Source organism: Chionomys nivalis, chromosome 26 (genome assembly GCF_950005125.1).
Source record: "Chionomys nivalis chromosome 26, mChiNiv1.1, whole genome shotgun sequence".
Lineage (NCBI taxonomy): Eukaryota > Metazoa > Chordata > Mammalia > Rodentia > Cricetidae > Chionomys > Chionomys nivalis.
In genome coordinates this window covers 15,422,151-15,443,574 of record NC_080111.1, presented here as the reverse complement: position 1 = coordinate 15,443,574, position 21,424 = coordinate 15,422,151, and the positions used below count along the sequence as shown (strand labels likewise).

At 38.1% G+C, this 21,424-nt stretch overlaps 1 protein-coding gene across 1 annotated transcript in view; it reads left to right on the top strand.

The window, feature by feature from the left end:
* Nucleotides 1-21,424, top strand: part of Smchd1 (structural maintenance of chromosomes flexible hinge domain containing 1) — a 135,405-nt gene that overhangs the window by 45,139 nt on the left and 68,842 nt on the right. The window contains exons 12-23 of the mRNA XM_057758546.1: nucleotides 702-885; nucleotides 2,845-3,039; nucleotides 4,693-4,806; nucleotides 5,810-5,916; nucleotides 6,856-6,938; nucleotides 7,104-7,217; nucleotides 9,718-9,795; nucleotides 10,268-10,387; nucleotides 11,529-11,673; nucleotides 16,678-16,774; nucleotides 18,347-18,419; nucleotides 20,944-21,083. Of these exons, the coding sequence (XP_057614529.1) occupies nucleotides 702-885; nucleotides 2,845-3,039; nucleotides 4,693-4,806; nucleotides 5,810-5,916; nucleotides 6,856-6,938; nucleotides 7,104-7,217; nucleotides 9,718-9,795; nucleotides 10,268-10,387; nucleotides 11,529-11,673; nucleotides 16,678-16,774; nucleotides 18,347-18,419; nucleotides 20,944-21,083 (1,450 nt within the window). The remainder of the gene's footprint in view (nucleotides 1-701; nucleotides 886-2,844; nucleotides 3,040-4,692; nucleotides 4,807-5,809; nucleotides 5,917-6,855; nucleotides 6,939-7,103; nucleotides 7,218-9,717; nucleotides 9,796-10,267; nucleotides 10,388-11,528; nucleotides 11,674-16,677; nucleotides 16,775-18,346; nucleotides 18,420-20,943; nucleotides 21,084-21,424) is intronic.

The window sequence follows — 21,424 nt, the reverse complement described above, 5'->3', positions numbered from 1 at the left end:
AGGTAATGTCTATCCTTGAGGTTAAGGTGTGTTTCTTTGACACAGCAGAAAGATTGATCCTCTTTCCATTCTTTAAGTTTGTGTCTTCTTATTGGGAAATTGCGACATTGATGTTAAGAGAGAAATCAGTGATCAGTGTTTATTGATTCCTGTTATGTTAGTATGGTGTGGGTTACCCCCCACACACCTTTGATTTTTTTTTTTTTTTGTCTGTGATTATTTATTCCTTGAGTTCCTTGGGTGTAGTTAACATCTTTAGTGTTGCTGTACTAAAGAGTTCCACACTAGCCTGGATGGAATATAACAAAGGTTTACTTATTAAGGGTAAACTGACAGAAAGACTAGTGATCCGCAGTCTTCTGTGAGCGCTGGGAACTGGACCTGAATCCAGCAGTGAAGTGCGCCCCCCCCCCCATGTTTTCTGTTTGCATTCTTAGTACATAAGATGACCATGTCCAAAGTGGGCCAGTATCTTAAAGGCTATTGGCTGAAGGAGTTCCCACAGCACTTCATGTTGAAGTTTTCCTTCTAGTGCTTTCTGTAGAGCTGTATTTGTAAATACAATTAAATTTGGTTTTATAGTACAATGTTGTTTTTTTTTCTTCATATGTTGTGATTGAACATTTTGCTGGGTATAGTAGTCTGGGCTGGCATTTGTTAACCTAATCTTTTTACTGACCAATAATTTTGTTCTGTTGCAGTTTTGACTGGTGTGCTCCTCCTAAAAAGAGAGGGCTTGCCCCAATTGAGTGCTTTAATAGAATATCTGGTGCATTGTTCACTAATGACAAATTTCAGGTCAGCACAAATAAACTGACATTTATGGATCTTGAGCTGAAATTGAAAGATAAGAACACCCTTTTTACAAGAATCTTAAATGGACAGGTATGCCTTTTAAATGTCAAGCTTTGAATATTTGCCAGTGATCTCTTCTTAAATGCAGACCTGTACATTAACAGCTTTTTACTAATATTTTGTATATTTAGATTCATTTTCTCAAAAGACTACTGTGTTTCAATAATTGAGTTTGTTGAAATAAACATTTAAACTGTGTATGTGTGTGCATGTGCATATGCAAGTACACATATCCATGAAGGCCAAAGGAGGGCATCAGTTCCCATACGACTAGACTTACAAGCGGCGACTCACCCAAAGAGCAGCAAGTGCGCTTAACAGCTAAGTCATTTCCTCAGCCATTTTAATCAGACTTGAATATTATATAATCTCTCTGTATCTACATACATATATGTGTGTGTGTGTGTGTTCAATATTACATAGTACCCCATCAATGTGTAGAACCTTTTTGCTTTGCTGTATCAGTTAAGGTTTTTTTTTTTTTTTTTTTTTTTTTTTTAAGGCTTTGGTGATTTTTTTTTTCTTAAGCTTTTAACTGGTTATTACACTTAAATGATTAAACTGTGGATAAAATTTACCTGCCTTTATTAGACACCCTCTACATACATGCACATGCGTGCATGCACACACACAAAAACACACACACATTTGAGAAAAGTCTCATTATGGCAGGCTTGCCTCAAACCTTTTATAGCCTAACCTGGCCTTGAACTCATGGTCCTCCTATCTCTGTCTCCCAAGAGTTGGAATTATATGCATATACCACCATACGCAGCTTTAGTAGATCTTAATATTGAGACTTTGTAATCATCAAGCATCTCTACTTAATAACAGCTACCTGTAATTGTTGTGTTGCATGGGAACTGAACATTAACTACTCTCTAAGGCTTTAATAATTTTTTTGTTTTTACACGGGTTCATGTGCATGATCCAGGGCATGCATGTAGAGATGAGAGGACAACTTGCTAGAGTCAATTTTCTCTTTCCACTATGTGAGTTCTAAAGATGGAATTTGAGTTTCTGTGCTTGATGATAAGTGTCTTTACTGGCTGAGCTACTTCACTACCCCTTAACTATTCAAATTTGTTCTTGTTTTGCAAGTTACCAAAGGGTGCATGTGCTTATGAAATACTTTTGGATGAGATGTGATTTGAGATTGATCAGATTTAAAATGCATGCACTGGTAATGAAACAATGTGATCCCATTGTGTATAAATTTTTAAAAGTTTAATAAGACAGTTGTGCTCTTTTATACCTACATACCTCAGAGTCATTTACTGTGTGCTACTCTTTCAGTAATGTAATGTAGTGATGAGGCAAGCAGGCCTGCTTTTCATCCCACACGGGTCTGCATGGCTAGCTTTACACCCCAAATAACAACACACAAATTGTATTCATTTAAACACTGCCTGACCCATTAGCTCTAGCCTCTTACTGGCTAACTCTCACATCTTGATTAACCCATTTCTAATAATCTGTGTAGCACCATGAGGTGGTGGTTTACCGGGAAGATTCTAACCTATGTCCATCTTGAGCCAGAGCTTCATGGCGTCTGCCTGACTCTGCTTTCTTCCTCCCACAATTCTGTTCAGTCTACTCTGCGTATCTAAATTCTGCCTTATCAAAAAGCCCGGGCAGTTTCTTTATTAACCAGTGAAAGTAACACATAGACAGATGACCCTCCTACATCAATGTAATACTTTGCTGCCAAAGTACATCACATAACAGTTTCTGTAGGTGTTCATTCTTGTAAGTTAAGTCATTTTAAATTTTGCTCCATTTTTCTATATAAATATGGCATAAAGAATGTCACAAGGAAAACCTTATTTTATGAAATTTCATAAATTGTTGAAAAGATCTGGCAAGGTATTTTAATTTTTACCTAGTTTTTTTGACATGTGATATGTGAAAGGAAAACGAAATGAGCGACTGGTTTCTAAGGCTGTATCTCTTTATCAATATTTCATAGAACATTTTAAATCTTTACAGGAGCAGAGAATGAAAATTGACAGAGAATTTGCTTTATGGCTGAAGGACTGTCATGAAAAATATGACAAACAAATAAAATTTACGCTTTTTAAAGGAGTGATTACACGTCCTGATCTTCCCTCCAAGAAACAAGGCCCCTGGGCAACATACTCAGCAATAGAGTGGGACGGAAAAATATACAAAGCGGGACAACTGGTAGGTGCAGCCTACGTGCAAATTAAGTTCTTAGTAGAATTGCCAACTATATTAGGTGCACCAGAGTCTATCAACTACAACAATGCTTATGTTTCTTTGAAGCCTATAAAGAGTGAAAAAGAAATCAATTTCAACATACAATTTATTGTGTCTTAAAAATTGTGTTTATTGCCAAAGCTGCATTAACAAAGTATTCTTACGTTGTCTTTATTCACTTGGAGTGGCAGTGTTGGCTTAATATGTGGTAAAGTAATTTTTAAGTTTTTTTTTTTTTGAGGTTGGATATTTATTTAGTGGGTTATGGAGGGGAAAGGGGAGAAGAGGAGAAAGAGAGAAAGAGAGAGACAGAAGGGGGAAGGGGAGAAGGGAGAGACAGAAGCTGCCTCTTTGAGAGGGAGACTGAAAAGAGTAGTTTTAGTTTTTTAGTTGTATTTTGCTGCTGAAAAGTATTTTCTGATTTTATATGCATTGTGAACATACAGAGATTGAAATGTGCTTTGTTCTTAGAATATTCTAACCTAAAATTGGGAACAGTAAAGACCTAGGTAAAACAAAGGTGATTTGAATGAAGAGAATGATTAGGAGAGGAGAGAATTTTCTGCCAGTGGATGATGCCAGGACTTAGAAGAGCAAATCTATAACATGCTTTGGGTCAAAAGTAGCATTTGCAGTAACCTCAAGTGGAAGAAGCTTGGAAATACTCAACAGTTGCCAGTTAGGAAGACATGACTTCCCTCTGACTGTGAGGGATGCCATCACACAGTTAAAGTCCTAGAAGTAGGTGGCTAAAGAAGCCGAGGACTGGGGTTTTTATGACATTTAGATGAGGACAAAGGAGCTGGTGTCAGACGGAAAGGGTATCTGGTGGGCTGAGAGGGAACTAGGAGAACTTAGAGTAACCCCTGAAGCCAGGTTAGGCATTGCAGGGCTGCTTCATGGACTTGAGCAAATGCTTTTTAGATATTTCAGCATGGACACGCACAATCTTTTCTGAAAAATAAAAAACATTAAGTTGGTTTTTTTTTTCCTGCTACCTAATGTATATATGAATCAAAATAGCTATAGTGGTTTTGATTTATTTTAAATTTCTGAAGCTATTTATTCTAGGGAAGACATAGAGATTTTGAGTTTTGAGAGACAGTGTCACCATGTCACTTAGGCTGACCTGTGACTGAGTGATCTACTGCCCAGCTCCAAGTGCAGAGATTATAAATAGACCCATCAGACGTGACGCAAAAAGTTCCAAGCCTTTTTTTCTGCCATTCTCTCTGGAGGCAGTTTTCTCTCTCCCTCTCCCCCTCTCCTGTTCTCTCTTCCCTTCCCATTTCTTCTGTCTCAAAGTACACACACACACACACACACACACACACACACACACACACACACACAGAGGTTTTGAGCTAATGTATTTGATGGAAATGTTAACTTGTCAAAGTCTATGAACACATGCTTAGATTGACATATCTGCATGAAGAAGCTCCTGTCTTAACACAGATTTGCCACCAGTAAGTGCTAAATCTCACATCTAATTTGCTTGCTTCATTGGTATGAAGTCATTGTGAACAAGAGTGGATTTCAAATGCATAGCAGTTACATTATTAAACCTGTTTTCTCTTAGAAAATATTAATCTGAGAATTTATGTTAAATATCAGGTCAAGACAGTCAAGACACTGCCTCTCTTTTATGGAAGCATAGTAAGGTTCTTCCTTTATGGTGATCATGATGGAGAAGTGTACGCTACAGGAGGTGAAGTTCAGATTGCAATGGTAAGAAAGCAAGTGACCGATGAGTATTGAAAGTCTCGTGGCACCACTTTTACATAAATATTGGAATAAAGGGAATGATATTTTAAAATTGGCTTGCGTTTTTTCCCTATTTAATGAAGTGATTGCTGTCAGCATAGTTTTGTTTCTGTTCCATAAATTTGTGTGTCTTATATATATGCATATAAGTATAAAGTACTTTTACAAAAGACAAATTTCCACCAGGTTCAGAGACGAGTAATCACTAGACAGAATTTTATTTTTTAAGAATATGTAACTCCACTGGGCAGTTGTGGTGCATGTCTTTAATCTCACCACTTGGGAGGCAGAGGCAGGTGGATCTCTGTGAGTTCAAGGCCAACCTGGCCTACAGAGCAAGTTCCAGGACAACCAGAGCTAAACAGTGAGATCCTGTCTCGAAAAACAAAACAGAACAAATAAAAGTAACTCCAGGATAAAAGTTTTCCCCTTACACTTGTTTCTTGTAATTTGGATTTTATAGGATTGTGCAGGTTAAAGAAAAACATGAAAACAGGTGCTAGAAGTGGAAGAGGAGGATTGACTCTCAGTTGTTTTCTGACTCCACACATGCGCCCACGCAATACTCTATGCAAATGCGCCATAATAATTTTTTTAAATATCTACTTACTATATACAGTGTGTTCTGCTAGCTTGTATGTCTGCATGCCAGACATGGAACACCAGATCTCATTATAAATGGCTGTGAGCCACCATATGGTTTCTGGAAACTTGAACGCAGGACTTCTGAAAGAGCAGCTAGTGTTCTTAAACTCTGAGCCATCTCTAAAGCCCAGTAATAATAATTTTTAAAGATAGGTTTTTTAAAAGTGAAAATAGTCAAGTGTAAGAATAGTTACCCTCATTTGTGTACTTAATTAGGATAAAATTGATGTCTTTGAGAGAAATAAATGGGTTGGTTTGTTTAGTAACTCACAGCTTACTTTAAGTTGTTATCTTTGCAATGTTGGTGTAAATTCTTATTCAGGAACCCCAGGCGCTGTACGATGAAATAAGAACTGTGCCTATTGCAAAGCTGGACAGGACTGTTGCTGAGAAAACAATAAAAAAATATGTAGAAGATGAAATGGCAAGGTAAGTCAAGTTTCAAAAATCAAGGCTAAACAAAATAATAATTTGGGTTGGGCACAGTGGTACATGTGGGATACAGAGTCAGGTGAATCTCTATTGAGATTAAAAGCTAGCCTAGTCTACATGGACAGCCAGCCAGGCCTCCGCAATGATAGCCTGTCTCAAAAAGAAGGGAAATATATATTATAGTTTTTTAATATTAGTACAATATATAATATATAATGCAATATATATAGTATAATTTTTGAAAATATATATTTAAATTCTTGGATCTAAATATATATTTGGAAGTACTATTTAGTATTCTCATACATGTTATATGCTCTGAAGTGAACTCTTTGACATTAAATATTGAGAGTTGTAGTTAGACAGGAACCTAGATTTTTAGAAAAAGGGAAAACTTGTCTAAAGTGTCACATTTATTTATACCTTAACACAGGCTTTGGGGTGGGGGACTGAAAGCTGGAGGAAACCAGCACTTTGTAAGAAATGAAGAACACTAAAAGGAAGAAGCCAGTAAGGTAGAAGCAGCTGTCCCCCTGCCCCAGGACACCGAGGTGAGGGACATTGATGACCAGCCTGAGCTATGTCATATGTTCCAGGACAGCACGTATTGATGTAGAGGACCCTATCGCTATCACCTTAAAATTGAACAGGAAAAGGAAAGAAAATGAAGTAGACGATGTTTCTATTTCTGGATCAAGCTAGTGATGCTTATTTTATTTTGTCTTTAAAGGGACATTTATACTGTAAATAAAGAAAAATTACATCTAAGTGTTAATATCAAGGTGGATTTTTATCTTGGCTTTTTATTAGGCATAACAAGATTAGGTTTAACTTCTCAGAATGTAGCAGTAGTACTAATCTGGTAATTTGCATTTTTCAAATTAATGCTGTAAGTAACTAGATTCACAAAACATTAATATGCTGTTTTTGTAATAGGCTCCCTGATAGGCTGTCTGTAACTTGGCCTGAAGGAGATGAATTATTGCCAAATGAAATTAGGCCTGCCGGAACCCCAATTGGTATGTTTTCTAATATCTCCTCTGTTGGTTCTGTCTTTCTTTTAAAAAACTTGTCTACTTCTAACGTATAGAAACTATAGGCTATTGAAATATAACAAGAAGACCTTCCAGACTGTTGGTGGGTGGTTGTGACCGTCTTTCTCTCCACATTGGGCATTCTCACAGGTGCACTAAGAATCGAAATACTAAACAAGAAGGGGGAAGCAATGCAGAAGCTCCCAGGGACAAGTCACGGAGGATCCAAGAAGCTGCTGGTGGAACTTAAAGTCATATTACACAGTAAGAATATAGATGAGTGTGGACCTTTAGTGAATAGATAAGAAGAATTGAATATCTTAATTTTTGATGACTTTAATCTGGTTAATATAGCAGACTTGGTTAAAGTTACGAAGTAGAAATTAAGGTACACTCTTCCAAAAAGTCAGATTGGGCATCTTATGTGAGTGCCCAAAACTTGGGGGAAAAGGAGGGGTGTTTGTTTGTTTTGTTCTTATTTTTATTTAGCTGTACATTTTTTGCCCACTGTCCTTCCATCCTCCCCTCTGCCCCCCATGCTCCCAATTTACTCAGGACATCTTGTCTTTTTATCCTTCATGCGTAGATCCATGTATGTTAGGGTCCTCTTTGTTATCTAGGTTCTCCTGGGTTTTGGACTGTAGGCTTGTTATTCTTGGCTTTATGAGTGAGCACTTTACTTATGAGTGAGTACATATTATATTTCTCTTTCTCGATCTGGGTTACCTCATTCAATTTTTTTTGTTACTTTTTTTGCCTCATTTTGTTTTTTTATTTTTTAAAATTTCAAGCGATATCGATTAGTGCTCTGTAATGATGCTCAGTGAAGGGGAGGGGCGGAGTTTTAATGTATGGAATTTGATCTATTTAACACAATTGGTTTCTTATTTTTGTTTTCCTTTGGCAAGTCCCTCCTTGTTTTATCCCATATCTCTAGGTGTCTTTTAGTATTAGATACAAATTTTCAAATATGGGATACCCTAGAATTTCACATGTTCTTCATCCTTGACCTGATTCAGTCCGTCTAGTTACTTTTCTCATTGGCAGTGAAATATATAACTTGCTGTAGTGGGTTGGGTGGTTCAGAGACTTCTACTCAGGTATAGCTTGGATCTTTTTTGTTGTTGTTTGAGCCAGAGTCTTAACTGTGTAGCCATATCTGGCCAGGTTTTGCTACCTCACAGAAGTTCATCTGCTTCTCCCTTTTAAGTGCAGGATTTAAAAGCATGTGCTACCATCCTGACCCTGTAACTTGAATCTTGACTTAAAGGGTAGAGTCCAAGCTGGTAATAAAGAACCTATGTGTGAACAACTTTACAGGAACATTTTTTTGTACTTGGCTTACTTGGGTTAGTATGATACACTATAGTTAAGTTCCTTTAACACTATAGAATCCCATAATGCGTATGAATGACTGAAGCTTTGTAAATTAAGGGACGTTTGTGTGAATAAAGTTATTTGGTGGGATCAAAAAGCCATAAAAAAAGTAAAATAAAGCGTAGAAATAATTTCAGATTGGTAATTCCAGACTCAGATGGATTCACTGATGAATTTTGCCATACTTTGAAAGAAGTAGTAACATCAGTGCTTCTCAAATTACTCTCTGTATCAGAAAAGAAAGGCACACTACAAAATTGTTTTTATGAAGCCATGTTATCCTGATACCAAAACTGGGGAAAGACCCAATAGAAAAATATTATAGACTTATCTCCCTAATGGTCATAGATGTAAAAATTCTCAGCAGAATTTTTGTTGGCTAGACTTAAGAAAACGTAAAAAGACCATCGTGATCAAGTAGATTTTAATCCAGTGGTAATGAAATCATTCAACATATTAATATATCACATAAGTCAATATAAGAAATTAGATGATAATTTCAAAAGATGCACAAAAGGCTATTGACAGAATCTAATACCATTTTATGATTTAAAAAAAAAGCCCTGAAGAAACCCAAAATAGAAAGAACATATCTCAGCCTAGTAAAAGGTATTTTCAGCATATTGATAACCAAAATTATATTATTTTTTAAGTATTTCACTTTTGCTTATGTAACTGTGTGTCTAAGGGAGTATGTTCTTGGGCATTCGGGCGCCTTCACAGGCCAACAGAGGGTTTTGGCCAATAACTATTTTAAAGTGTTCAACACTCTTAGCTTCCAGCAAAATGTAAATTATGACAAAATGGCTATTATCAAGAAAACCAGTACCATTTATGCTGGTGAGGATGTGGAGAAGGAACCCTTATTCACTATTGGGATTATAAATTAGCACACATACTATGAAAGTAAGTATGGAAGTTTTTTAAAAAGCTGAAAGTAGAAGCCATATGATCCACTTGTGCTACTTCTGGACTGTATATCTTACTTTTGGGGTACTGCCTTCTAGTCCATCACTTTACCCTCCAAGTGAAAGCATTGCAATGAGCTCAATAAACTTTCATTGTTTTTCCTCGTTTGCATACATAGTATTGAATAGTTTGAAGCTTCAGAACAGTTTTATGATGTGTATAGCAAATATAAATAACTGCATTTGCGGGCGGTGGTGGCACACGCCTTTAACCCCAGCACTCAGGAGGCAGAGGCAGGTACATCTCTGTGAGTTTGAGGCCAGCCTGGTCTACAGAGTGAGTTCCAGGACAGGCTCCAAAGCTACAAGAGAAATCCTGTCTTGGAAAAAAAAAAGGAACTGCATGTGATCTATTGCAACACATATTTTCATTTTATACTCAGTTTCTCAAGGCAGTATTTCTATTTTCCTTTATCAAGCTTCAAGTGGAAACAAAGAAATCATTTCACATATCAGTCAGCATGGAGGAAAATGGCCTTATTGGTTTAAAAAAATGGGTGAGTTACTCTTAATTTCAATTATTTTTATTTTTTTTTACTTATTTTGGTTTCAAATTTTTATTTTATGTGTATGAGTGTTTTGCCTGCATGTATATATGTACCCAGTGTGCTTGCCTTGTGCTAGTGGAGATCAGAAAGCAGCATCAGATGCCTGAAACTGAAGTTATGGATGACTGTGAACCAAACCCGGTCCTTCTGTTAGAGCAACAAGTGATGCTCACTGCTGAGCATCTTTCCAGCCCCTCCGGTGCCTGCCTACCATGGCTGAGGGCCTGGGTTTGATCCCCATCACCTCTGTAAACAGTGCACACCATACATGGTGCTTCACCTCTGGTAGAACTTCTCCAGGAGCTCAGCAGGAGAGCTGCTTGAGTGTACTGATTTGAGAACAGGCTAGGCATATCCTTGGGAAATATATATGATTCAGTATCCGTTGATATGATGTTTAATCTCTTCTTAATTTATCTAGAAAATATCCAGAAACTGGGTAATTATACATTGAAATTACAAGTGGTATTGAATGAAAGTAATGCAGATACCTATGCAGGAAGAGCGCTACCTTCTAAAGCAATAAAATTTTCTATTAAAGGTGAGTAAATGTATAATTTACTATATGTATAATTCCATCTCCTGGTGGTACCTTTTAAATCAGGGTGGGGGCAGGGCTTTGTATAATTCAGTAAAAGATACATAATGGAGTAAACATCTTGATTTTTTTTTTAAATATTTATTTATTATGTATACAATATTCTGTCTGCGTGTGTGTCTCCAGGCCAGAAGAGGGCACCAGACTTCATTACAGATGGTTGTGAACCACCATGTGGTTGCTGGAAATTGAACTCAGAACCTTTGGCAGAGCAGGCAATGCTCTTAACCGCTGAGCCATCTCTCCAGCCCAACATCTTGATTTTTAAATGGCTATAAAAGTACCTAGTCAGCCGGGCGGTGGTGGCGCACGCCTTTAATCCCAGCACTTGGGAGGCAGAGGCAGGCGGATCTCTGAGTTCGAGACCAGCCTGGTCTACAAGAGCTAGTTCCAGGACAGGCTCCAAAGCCACAGAGAAACCCTGTCTCGATAAACCAGATAAATAAATAAAAATAAATTAAGGGCATAAGCATTCTTCATTCTAACAGTTTGATAGCTTAGAACCTATTTTAGGTTTGGCATGATGGTGCACACCTATAATCTATCCCTTGGCAGTTAGATTGGAGGATCGCAACAAGTTTAAGGGCAGCCTGGTGTGCCCAGCCTACATAGTAAGACTGTTTCCATGATAGTAATAAGAATAAAAGGAAATAAAAGAAACACTTTGATATCTACCCCCTGAATTTTTGTTTACATATGTTGTGAGATAAAATTTTATACTTATTTGCGTGTGTTGGTTGTTGAAATAGTTAAATCTACACAGATTACTTTTTAAGTTTTGTTTTAAATTTTATATCAGTGTGTGGGTATGTGTACAAGTGCCCACAGAGGCCAGAAGAAGGCATCAAATATCCTGGAGCTGCAGCTACAGGCATTGTGAGTCACTTGACAGTTGTGCTGGGAACCAGACTTAGGTCTTCTGCAAGAGCAGGGCAGGTGCTTTAACTGCTGAGCCGTCTTCCCAGTTCTGCACAGATTTAAAACGCCATCTTCATTGGAGTTGTCACTTCCAGTAAATGTCTGAGTCTGTTTATGATGTCCCAATAAAATTTCTCAATACTTTCCCCTTTTGTTTTTGGTAAAGAGGGCAAGCCAGAGAAGTTTTCATTTGGTCTTCTGGATTCCCCTTTTCGTGTTGGAGTTCCATTCAATATTCCTTTGGAGTTACAGGATGAATTCGGTCACACAACCCAGCTATCATCTGATATTGATCCAGTTCTTGAAGCAAGGTAATTGAAGGATTTATTTGTATTTGTATTTTTGCTAAGTATTTACTCTTTTTGTGTAAATTATATAGGGTTAGCATTGGCATTAATGTTTTAAATGAATTTTATGACTCCTGGTGATTTATTTGGCTCCAAACCATCCTCTGCAATTACAATATCATGTGCAAATTATTTCACAGAAGTTTATTTTGAATTTACTGCTAAAGTCATTGCGTTTTATTCCATTTCCTTTTTTCAAGTGTGGCATGCAGTCTGCTAGTTGCTATTGTTTGCTTAGGGACTGCTGCTGAGGCCTGAAGGATAGTTCAGTCAGTAGACTGCTTGCCTTGCAAGCCCAAGGACCTCATTTCCATCCCCAAGACCCAGATAACGTGGAAGACATTGCTTTTTTTTGGTTTTGTTTTTGGATTATTGAAACAGTCTTGTTATATGGTCCTGGCTGACCTGGAACTCACTATGTAGATCAAGTGGGTCTTGAACTTGGGACAATCCTCCTACATCTGCCTCCTGAGTGTTAGGATTTCAGGTATACACTACCATGCCTAGTTGATTGTTTCTTTAATTTTATAATTGTTCTCTCCATTTTTCTTCCACTTTCATCTCTGAGGTTTCCTTATTCCCTCTTCTGTATTGGATGTTCAGGAAAGAGAATTGTGCCCAAATCCTATTTCCCAGTCCAGAAAACAAAGATAAATGTAAAAGAAAAGTCCTATTATTGAATAAATGATAAGCCACCTTGTGATCACAGGCACCCTGCTCAGGAAGTTTGCAAAAGCAGAAGGAAATATCTTCCTCTTTGGTTTTTGTTGTTGTATTTTAGTAGCTGAATGAATACAAACCATTCAATTGATGCCTTTCATATGATTTTGTTGGAGATGATGGATTAGAGCTAACCATCGCTTTAATGGTTCTCTGAATGTTTAAAACAAAACATGAGGTGCTGGACTCCAGGAAGAGCTGGGTACAGTGGAAAGGCATTGAAGTACAATAAAGAGCTGACAGAGCAAAAGAAATCCAAAAGTGATGGACAAAGAAATAAACACCCCGAACTTACGGAGTTAGGTGACAGTGGGAAGGGTAGATTCCCCTCATGGAACTGCGGACAAAGGTGAAATAGAATGCCTAGGCACACACAACCAGCACTCTGTAGAATATACACCAGAAGGTCTGTGACCTGCACAACAATGAGCAGACACTTTGGCTTGGTAACCAAAGATGTGGTGGGAATCATCTGAAGATTGATCTTAACATCAGACGTGGGGGAGCAAGTGGAAGCCTTTGCATTTTTTATCTTCTACCAGTGGCTTCCTGTCTGCTGGGTAAGCACTTGTCCACCTTGGGCCTCAGTGTGGGCCCAAGGAATCTGATTGTGACTTGGATGCAGACTTGGGAGGGTGGGTCTCTGTGGTTGGCGGTACAGCCCTGTTTCCTCAAGGATTAATTTTTCAGTTTTTTTCTTACAGGAGCTAATAGTTTGGTTCCTAACTAGTCAAGGAACAAGAGCACTAGGGTAGGAATGGAGGACAAGGAGGTTTTCATTCAGTGTTATTGTTCTTAATTTTTTTTTTTTAGCTTCTGCCTCTAATTCAATGATCTTTTGTTTTAATCTGTTCAAATACAAACTTTAACATACATGTTAGTGTTGGAGAGAGGAATTCTGGGATTTAAATATCCACCATTCCTTCCTCTCCCCCGTATACCTTTTCTCTCTTCTTTTCTGCCCATTTCTCTGAATCTGCTGGCATCATCAGCCTCTGGGTAGTATCTGTGACACAGTTTGATTTCCAACTTTTTTCACAGCTGCTTTAGGCTTCAGCTTCGTTGCAACTATGAATTGATTTTCCATTGGCCTGAGTTTTATTGTCTTTGTCCCTTCTTACATTCCACGTTTTATTTGTATTTGCTTTAGTAGTAAAAGTTTTTCTTTTATATGTTAGGGGATTTCAAGAGCCAGCAAAATCATATAATACATGGCATATGATTAAGAGCGATTTTGTATGCCACTTTGCATTGTTAATGTTGATTTTGTTAAATATGTAGCAAGATACCATTGTTTTAGAGTAGGCTTCTGCAGTAGGCCCCAACAGACTAGGATAGAATCAAAAGGAGTCACTTCTGCTAAAAAAAAAAACTCTAGTAACCAAGGTAAAACTAAGTTGTTAATCTGAACTTCTAACACCTCAGAATGAGATAATAGATAGTTCAGATGGGAGGCCCACTTGGCACATTACTGAAGTGCTTTCTGTCTTAACTCCTAAACCTCTGGGTACTATGAAATAACTTGCTGTTTACTAATCAGTTACTGTCCTGGTGTCCTGCCATTACTTTATAAGAAAAGTAACTTTTTAAAAAAGCTTTTATCTCATTTTTAATTCTGTGTGTGTTGGGCACGTGTACATGTGAGTGTGTGAGTGCAGATGCTCAAGGACACGTGTGCATGTGAGTGTGTGATTGCAGATGCTCAATGACAGCAGAGGGCACGTGTGCACATGAGCGTGTGATTGCAGATGCTCAATGACAGCAGAGGGCATGTGTGCACGTGAGTGTGTGAGTGCAGATGCTCAAGGACAACAGAGGACACGTGTGCACGTGAGTGTGTGAGTGCAGATGCTCAAGGACAGCAGAGGACACGTGTGCACGTGTGCATGTGAGTGCAGATGCTCAATGACAGCAGAGGGCACGTGTGCACGTGAGTGTGTGAGTGCAGATGCTCAAGGACAGCAGAGGGCATGTGTGCACGTGTGCATGTGAGTGCAGATGCTCAAGGACAGCAGAGGACACGTGTGCACGTGAGTGTGTGAGTGCAGATGCTCAAGGACAGCAGAGGGCACGTGAGTGTGTTAGTGCAGATGCTCAAGGACAGCAGAGGGCACGTGTGCACGTGAGTGCAGATGCTCAAGGACAGCAGAGGGCACGTGTGCACGTGAGTGTGTGAGTGCAGATGCTCCAGGACAGCAGAGGGCACGTGAGTGTGTAAGTGCAGATGCTCAAGGACAGCAGAGCTTCAGATTCCCATTGAGCTGGGTCTGGGGCTGTGAGCTGGCCCCTTGTGGATGCTGCATCTGACATCTGGCCATCTGTAAGAGAAATACATGTGCTTAATTACTGAGTCGAATGACCAAAGGGTAACTTAAAGTGATTAGTCTGTACCATCAGGGTTGCTCAGTGAGTAAGATTCTTGCCACCCATCCTGAAGGTGTGCATTAATCACTGGGATCCACATGGTAGGAGGAGCTAGCCTTTGACCTACACACACACACACACACACACACACACCATGGTTTGCATACACACTGTGGACTGCAGGCATACATACATATTACACACACAGAAACAATAAATTTTAAATTGCTGATATGCTTTTTTCCCTTCTTTATTTTTTTCTCTGTGTAGAACAAGCCTTGTTATTTTGTTTATTGGAACACTTTGTTAGAATGAATTGAAATAAAATAGTGCTACTCGATTATAAAATCAAAGACTCTTAAGGTCTTTGTTGTTAAATCTTACTGTCTGTTCGGAAAATACCTATAAGCCCTTGATTTCTGTGCTTGAGAAGAATGAGCTTCTTGTTTCCTTGATGTATCTTTTCTCTTTCTTTCCCTGAGCGTCGTAGCTAACCTAGGTATTACTTGCACACTGCAATAGAAAATGTATTCAGCATCTATAGTAACAAGTTTACAGCAGCATGAAAGCCACTTTGTTAGTGAGACTTCTCTGCTTACTAGGTAGCAGATATTGCCTAAAATTTTCCTGTGGAAAAGATGTGCATAGAAAAGAGTGAGGGTTCCATGAGTACACCATGTGAGCCTGGTGTACTGGAGGGTTTCTCTGCTCAGGGATATAATGTGGTCTACCTTTTGATATTTGTTTTGTTTTTTAAGACAGGGTTTCTCTGTGTAGCTTTGGAGCCTGTCCTGGCACTCACTCTGATGATCAGGCTAGCCTCAAATTCCAGAGATCTGCCTGCCTCTGCCTCCTGAGTGCTGGGATTAAAGGCGTGTGCCATCACCTCCCGTCTCTACCTTTGTATTCTTTCTTATTGTATCCACAGTGAGAGTCCGGGTTGATCCACAGTCAAGGCTTGCATTTTGATATTCTTACCAAGTCTAACTTTTATGGGCAAGCCTAATGAAAGGAAGCAAGGCAGATTCCAGGGGTAGTTGCAAGTAGGGTTTCTCATGCGGGGTATACTTGTTGCTTGTATCTGCCCTTTTGTGGGGTTTTTGGTTGTTGTTGCTTTTAAATACTTTTATGGTATTTATAGATGCATAGTGGAAAAGGCTAATTATACAAGACTACTTCTATGGAGATTCTGTTACAGTGAAGTAAAGAATAATCAGCAGTTATCCCTGTGTTTGTACAGTGACAGGTGTGATACTACATCAGACTTTTGTTGGCCATGTAGCTTGCCTTATTTCTTTTGTCTTGACCAACTCAACATGTGTGGTTTTTGTCTTATCAGTCTGCCACATTATTTTCAGTTTTTATCCCATTACTGTCATTTATACTTTACTTGGTCATATGTTTTTCTATTATAGAATATTTGTAGCTAATTAGAGTAGCACACATCTGTAATCTTAGTACTAGGGATGCTGAGGTGGGAGGATTATGAATTTGAGGCAAACTTGGCTATATATGGAATTCTTGACTCAAGGGGAGAAAAAGACACTTTTAGGAATTTTCTTCTCTGTTTTTAAATTTTTTCATTTTATTCATTTATTTTATGTGCATTGGTGTTTTGCCTGCACACATGTCTGTATGAATGCATTGGATCCTGGAACTGGAGTTATAGACAGAGCTGCCATGTGGGTACTGGGAACTGAACCCCAGGCCTTTGGAAGAGCTGCCAGTGCTCTTAAACGCTGAGCCATCTCTCCAACCCCAAATTTTCTTCTCTTTACTTCCTATTTAAATTAAATTAGAAATTTTATTAGAAAGATGAATTGAACATGCCTGTAGCACATTTGCTCAGGGAAATTTATAAATAATCTATTTTTTTTTCCCCAGTGGTCTGTCTTTACATTATGAAGAAATAACCAGAGGCCCAAATTGTGTAATACAAGGTGTTGTAGCTAAAGGTCTGGTTAACTCTTGTCAAGGCAAGGTAAGCATTATACATAAATGTTACAATACTTATTATTTGTTTCCTATTATGGTAAATTGGAAATTGATTGTTGACTGACCTGGGTTTATTTTCCTTTGTTTTGTATTTTGTAAACAAGATCACAGTAATTCCAAGTTGTTAGAAATTCGTCAATGCTATGTTACCTCAGAGCGGTGTGAAGATGTCACTTGCACTGCTGTAGTCATTTCAGCATCCTCGAGTTAAATGTTTTCTAGCTATCTTCTTCATTCAGAACCATTTATTCAGCATTTCAGTATTCCAGTTTTTCTCCCTTCTATTCTTTTCTCTCTCTCTCTTTTTTTTTTTTTTTTTTTTTTTTTTTTTTTTTAGCTCTGTAGACCAGGCTGGTCTCGAACTCATAGAGATCCGCCTGCCTCTGCCTCCCGAGTGCTGGGATTAAAGGCGTGTGCCACCATCGCCCAGCTCTCCCTTCTATTCTTTTATTTTTCTTAGAGCTGCAATTTTAAATCAGTGAGACTGTAGCTGACTATTTTAACATGTTCTGATAATTAACAGGGAAGCATTTAGCAAGGGATGTCTATGGTTAAGAAAGATACAGGTATGTCCTCTCAATGTTATGTTTAAATTAGAGCTTCCTGGGGTCTGGGTCTGTGATAGAGCACTTGGAAGGCACTGGGTTTTAAAGCACCAGCACAAAGAAGAGAGGAGAAACATCTGTTGTCTTCAGACAGTTCAGCTAGAGTAGCTCTGACCTGAAATGCTTTGAATATTAACATGATGACACAGGTAACAAATCTAAACCTGACCTTGTTTGATAAATGTCAGTCAAAATGGGCACGCCAGAATTGCTGTAGAGAAGTTGATTGAAGATGATATATTTAAGGCAGAAAATAGATGAATTTCATATTTAGACTTGCTTTATTACTTGGATACCTTTGTTTATAGAGATGCTCCAAAATTCGAAATGCTTCTAATTCAAATATTTTTATGTTGTGTGGAGGTGTTTAGTCTGTATGTAAGTCTGTGTACCATGTGTGTGCCTGGTGCCTGAGGAGGTCATAAGAAGGATCTCTCTCTCTCTCTCTCTCTCTCTCTCTCTCTCTCTCTCTCTCTCTCTCTGTCTGTCTGTCTGTCTGTTAGGATTTCTCTGTATATTGGCCCTAGCTATCTTGGATCTCGCTCTGTAGACCAAACTGGCCTTGAAATCAGAGTCCACCTGCCTCTCCAGTGTTGGGATAATAGGCCTGTGTCACCACCACCTGGCTCATAAGCTCACAGAGTTTCCATGTTAATATATCAGAGCCACATATAAATATCTAACTGTGCTGTTCACCACTGAGCTGTCTTTCTACCCCTGCTTTACATCTTTATAAAACCCTTCTGATTCTGATAATTACCTGAGGTACACCGTTTGAGTTTGAGGAAATATTTTTTTTTCCTCCTGGGATTTTTAAATATTTGTAATAATTTTGGAGACTAAATTATGAGTAAATTTATATAATGATAAGGAAATTAGAAAGCAAACAATCAGAATTGAAATGGTAAGCTACTTAAAATTTAGGTTTAATTTTTGCTGTCTTTTTTCAACAGAATTTTAATCTGAAGGTTATTATTCCGGGCTTAAAAGAAGATTCACAGATTTTGAAAATTAGATTGCTACCTGGTAATATTATTTTAACTTTTTAAATATTCTTAGGTTGCTGTGGTGGTGAATGGCCAGAATATAGGAGGTTGAGGCAGTAAAAAGAGTACAATTTAATTATGTATATGAAGGTAGCATGTGCACATGGATGCTGTGCTTGCAACAGTCGGGGGTGACAGATCCCCCAGGAATAGATTGCAATTTTGATGCTATCCTGGGCTGCGATAATGAGATTCTGTCAAAAATACAAACAAAGAAGAAATGGCATTATTATGATACAAGTATAATGATGCTTTTATGCAGTTTGATGTTTGAGATTATTAATCCCTCCAAGTCTCTGTATCTTAAAAAAATTGAGACAGTCTAGACCAGGCGACCTCAGAGACCCTATAGATAACCAACTAAGGATGGATGACCTAGAGCTTACGATCCTCCTACCTCAACCTCCAAAGTTACAGACATGTAACATATAAACCTGCCTGGTTTATGTGGTGTAGAGGTTGAACTCAGGCCTATGTTCAAAGCAAATACCCTAATCAGTGGAGCTACACCCCAAGCTCCAGTATAAGTCTCAAAAATACATTTAGAGTTACTAAACATAACTCAGTCTTGGGGAAATTTTTTAAGTACAGTGTATTAGGAAACATCTAGAGATAAGCTTATTAGACTTAGGTTTAAACTCCTATATCAATCTTACTGGTATAACATGTTTTAAGAATTATAGGTCCTTGTTAATTTGATAAGAATTCATCTTGGGACAATGAGATTGTATTCAAGTTACATAGGATGGAATATGCTGTTTAATTTAAGGGATAGTCTGTTTTAAGGATCCAAAAATAATATTTTGTAATCAGGCCATTTGGGTTTCAGTATAGGTAAACTTGGTCTGGCTGCTTCTTCAAGCGATCACTGGAATGTTACCTGCTCTGTAGGGCTGTAGCTGTAGGATCAAATGCAGTCCTCACTGCTTGGTTGTGCAGTCGTTGGAGAGAGATCACAGTGCTAGTCACATATGAGCTGTCTTTAACACTGTCCTGTGCAAAGTGAGACCTGCCAGTATTTGTGATGCTTAGGGTTATGTTTATTGAGTGTTTTATACTTGATCCTAAACAAAAGGCCAAGGAACAGTTGGCATGCAAGTTTTAGTTATGATCCTTAGAAACCTTGGATATAACAGCTTGCCCATGGATGTTCATTTGTCCTGGATGACAGCAGAAGGAAACAATGACTTATTTGCATTTATAATTTGAAGTTCTTGCAGGTTTTACACAGTCATAAATTGATGAAGAAGTGAAAGCTGGTACAACCAAGGGGAAAAAAGTTCATTTAGAGTAATAAATATGTATGCTTTTAGAAGTAAGCTAAACCAAATGAATTGACTTGTAGAAATCTCATTACTTAGGTATGTTTTTTGGTGCTTTTTAATTTGATAGAAATAACAAAGTAGAGAATAGCACAGTGTTGGGGTAGGAGAGAAAGAAACCTCTTCACAAACCAGGATTTAAACTTGACTTTGCCACTTTCTGACCTTGGGTCCAGCACATCTCTTTATATTGAATATTTTTATGTGTTTCTTTGATTAAATATTTTCTGTTCCATTCTTCTAAAATGGAGGTGATAGAACCTTGTGTTCTGTATAATGCACATAGCAGTGCTGACTTAAAACATGACATCGTAGTTGATAGTTATTAAATAGTCACTGTTAACCAATATTATAAACTAAAATAATTGTGTCTACTAACTGTTTTGTATACTTTTATTAACAGTATTTAGCATAAATTGAATTTTCAAGTATTAAGGATTGTACATATAGTTTATTGTTGAAGTATAGATCCATCCTATTAACCTTATAAGAAATGTATGATATAGCTTGTTCATATCAAAGACAGTGAGCGAGCAGTGTACTTACCTGCTTATGTAATTGCTTAATCACCAGGTGTTTGTTTATAACATAGCCCAATGCTGGTCTGCAGCTCTCAGATGCTGATATTACAGGATTGTACCATCATGCTGGACCCAGACTCAGCATGTTTTTTCCTGTGCTGGAGCCAGCAGTCATTCACTGTGTAAAGCTAAAGTTGATAAATAAACAGTATTTTAGTAAACTTATTTTGCTCTTGAATACTTTCCCTCCTAATATTTTAAAGGTTTCTCAGGACTGTTTAGGACGTTTCTAGCATGAGCTAATCAGTGTCTATAGCTTGCATGTCTAACCTAGACATCTACTTTTTTTTTTTTTTTCCAAGATAGTATTTCTCTGTGTAGTCCTAGCTATTCTAGAACTTTGTAGATCAGTCTGGTCTGAACTCAGAGATCTGCTTCCTGGGTGCTAGGATTAAAGATGTGCACCACCTCTCCCCCAGACATCAGACATTCAATTGTGCTATTGAGACAGCTCCATCATACACGCTAAGTATGTTTGGAAGATAGAATTTATCAAGTTCTGTATTTTTTCTTTGTTCATCGGTCATAAATATTAATACAAAAGATATCTTAGTCTATTTAATCTATTGAATATGAACTTTATTATGTAATTTCCTGATAGGTCCCCCTCATCGACTAAAAGTGAAACCTGACTCGGAAATCCTGGTCATAGAGAATGGAACAGTGTTCCCGTTTCAGGTGGAAGTTGTGGACGAGTCAGACAACGTAACAGCACAGCCGAAGCTGATTGTCCACTGCAAGGTGAGCTTGTTGTGATGCACAGTTCTGAGTGCTTAGAGCTTGTGCTAGTGCAAGGCAGTGACTATCTTTTTGCTGCTTCAGCGTTAAGCCTTAAATAGTAAACTTTTATGTTGTTTTTGTTTTTTAATTGTGTACGTTGCAACATTTAATTGAAACCAAAGGAAGTAAGTCAGACTCTGTCTTTTGTCCTTTTTATTTGTTTTAGTTTGACTGTTTACTTTGGATTTCTTTTTTCAAGACTGAGTTTCTCTATGTAGACCAGGCTGGCTTCGAACTCAAGAGATCTGCCTGCTTCGCTTCCTGAGTACGGGTGTTAAAGGTGTGGCTGCCATTCAATCAAG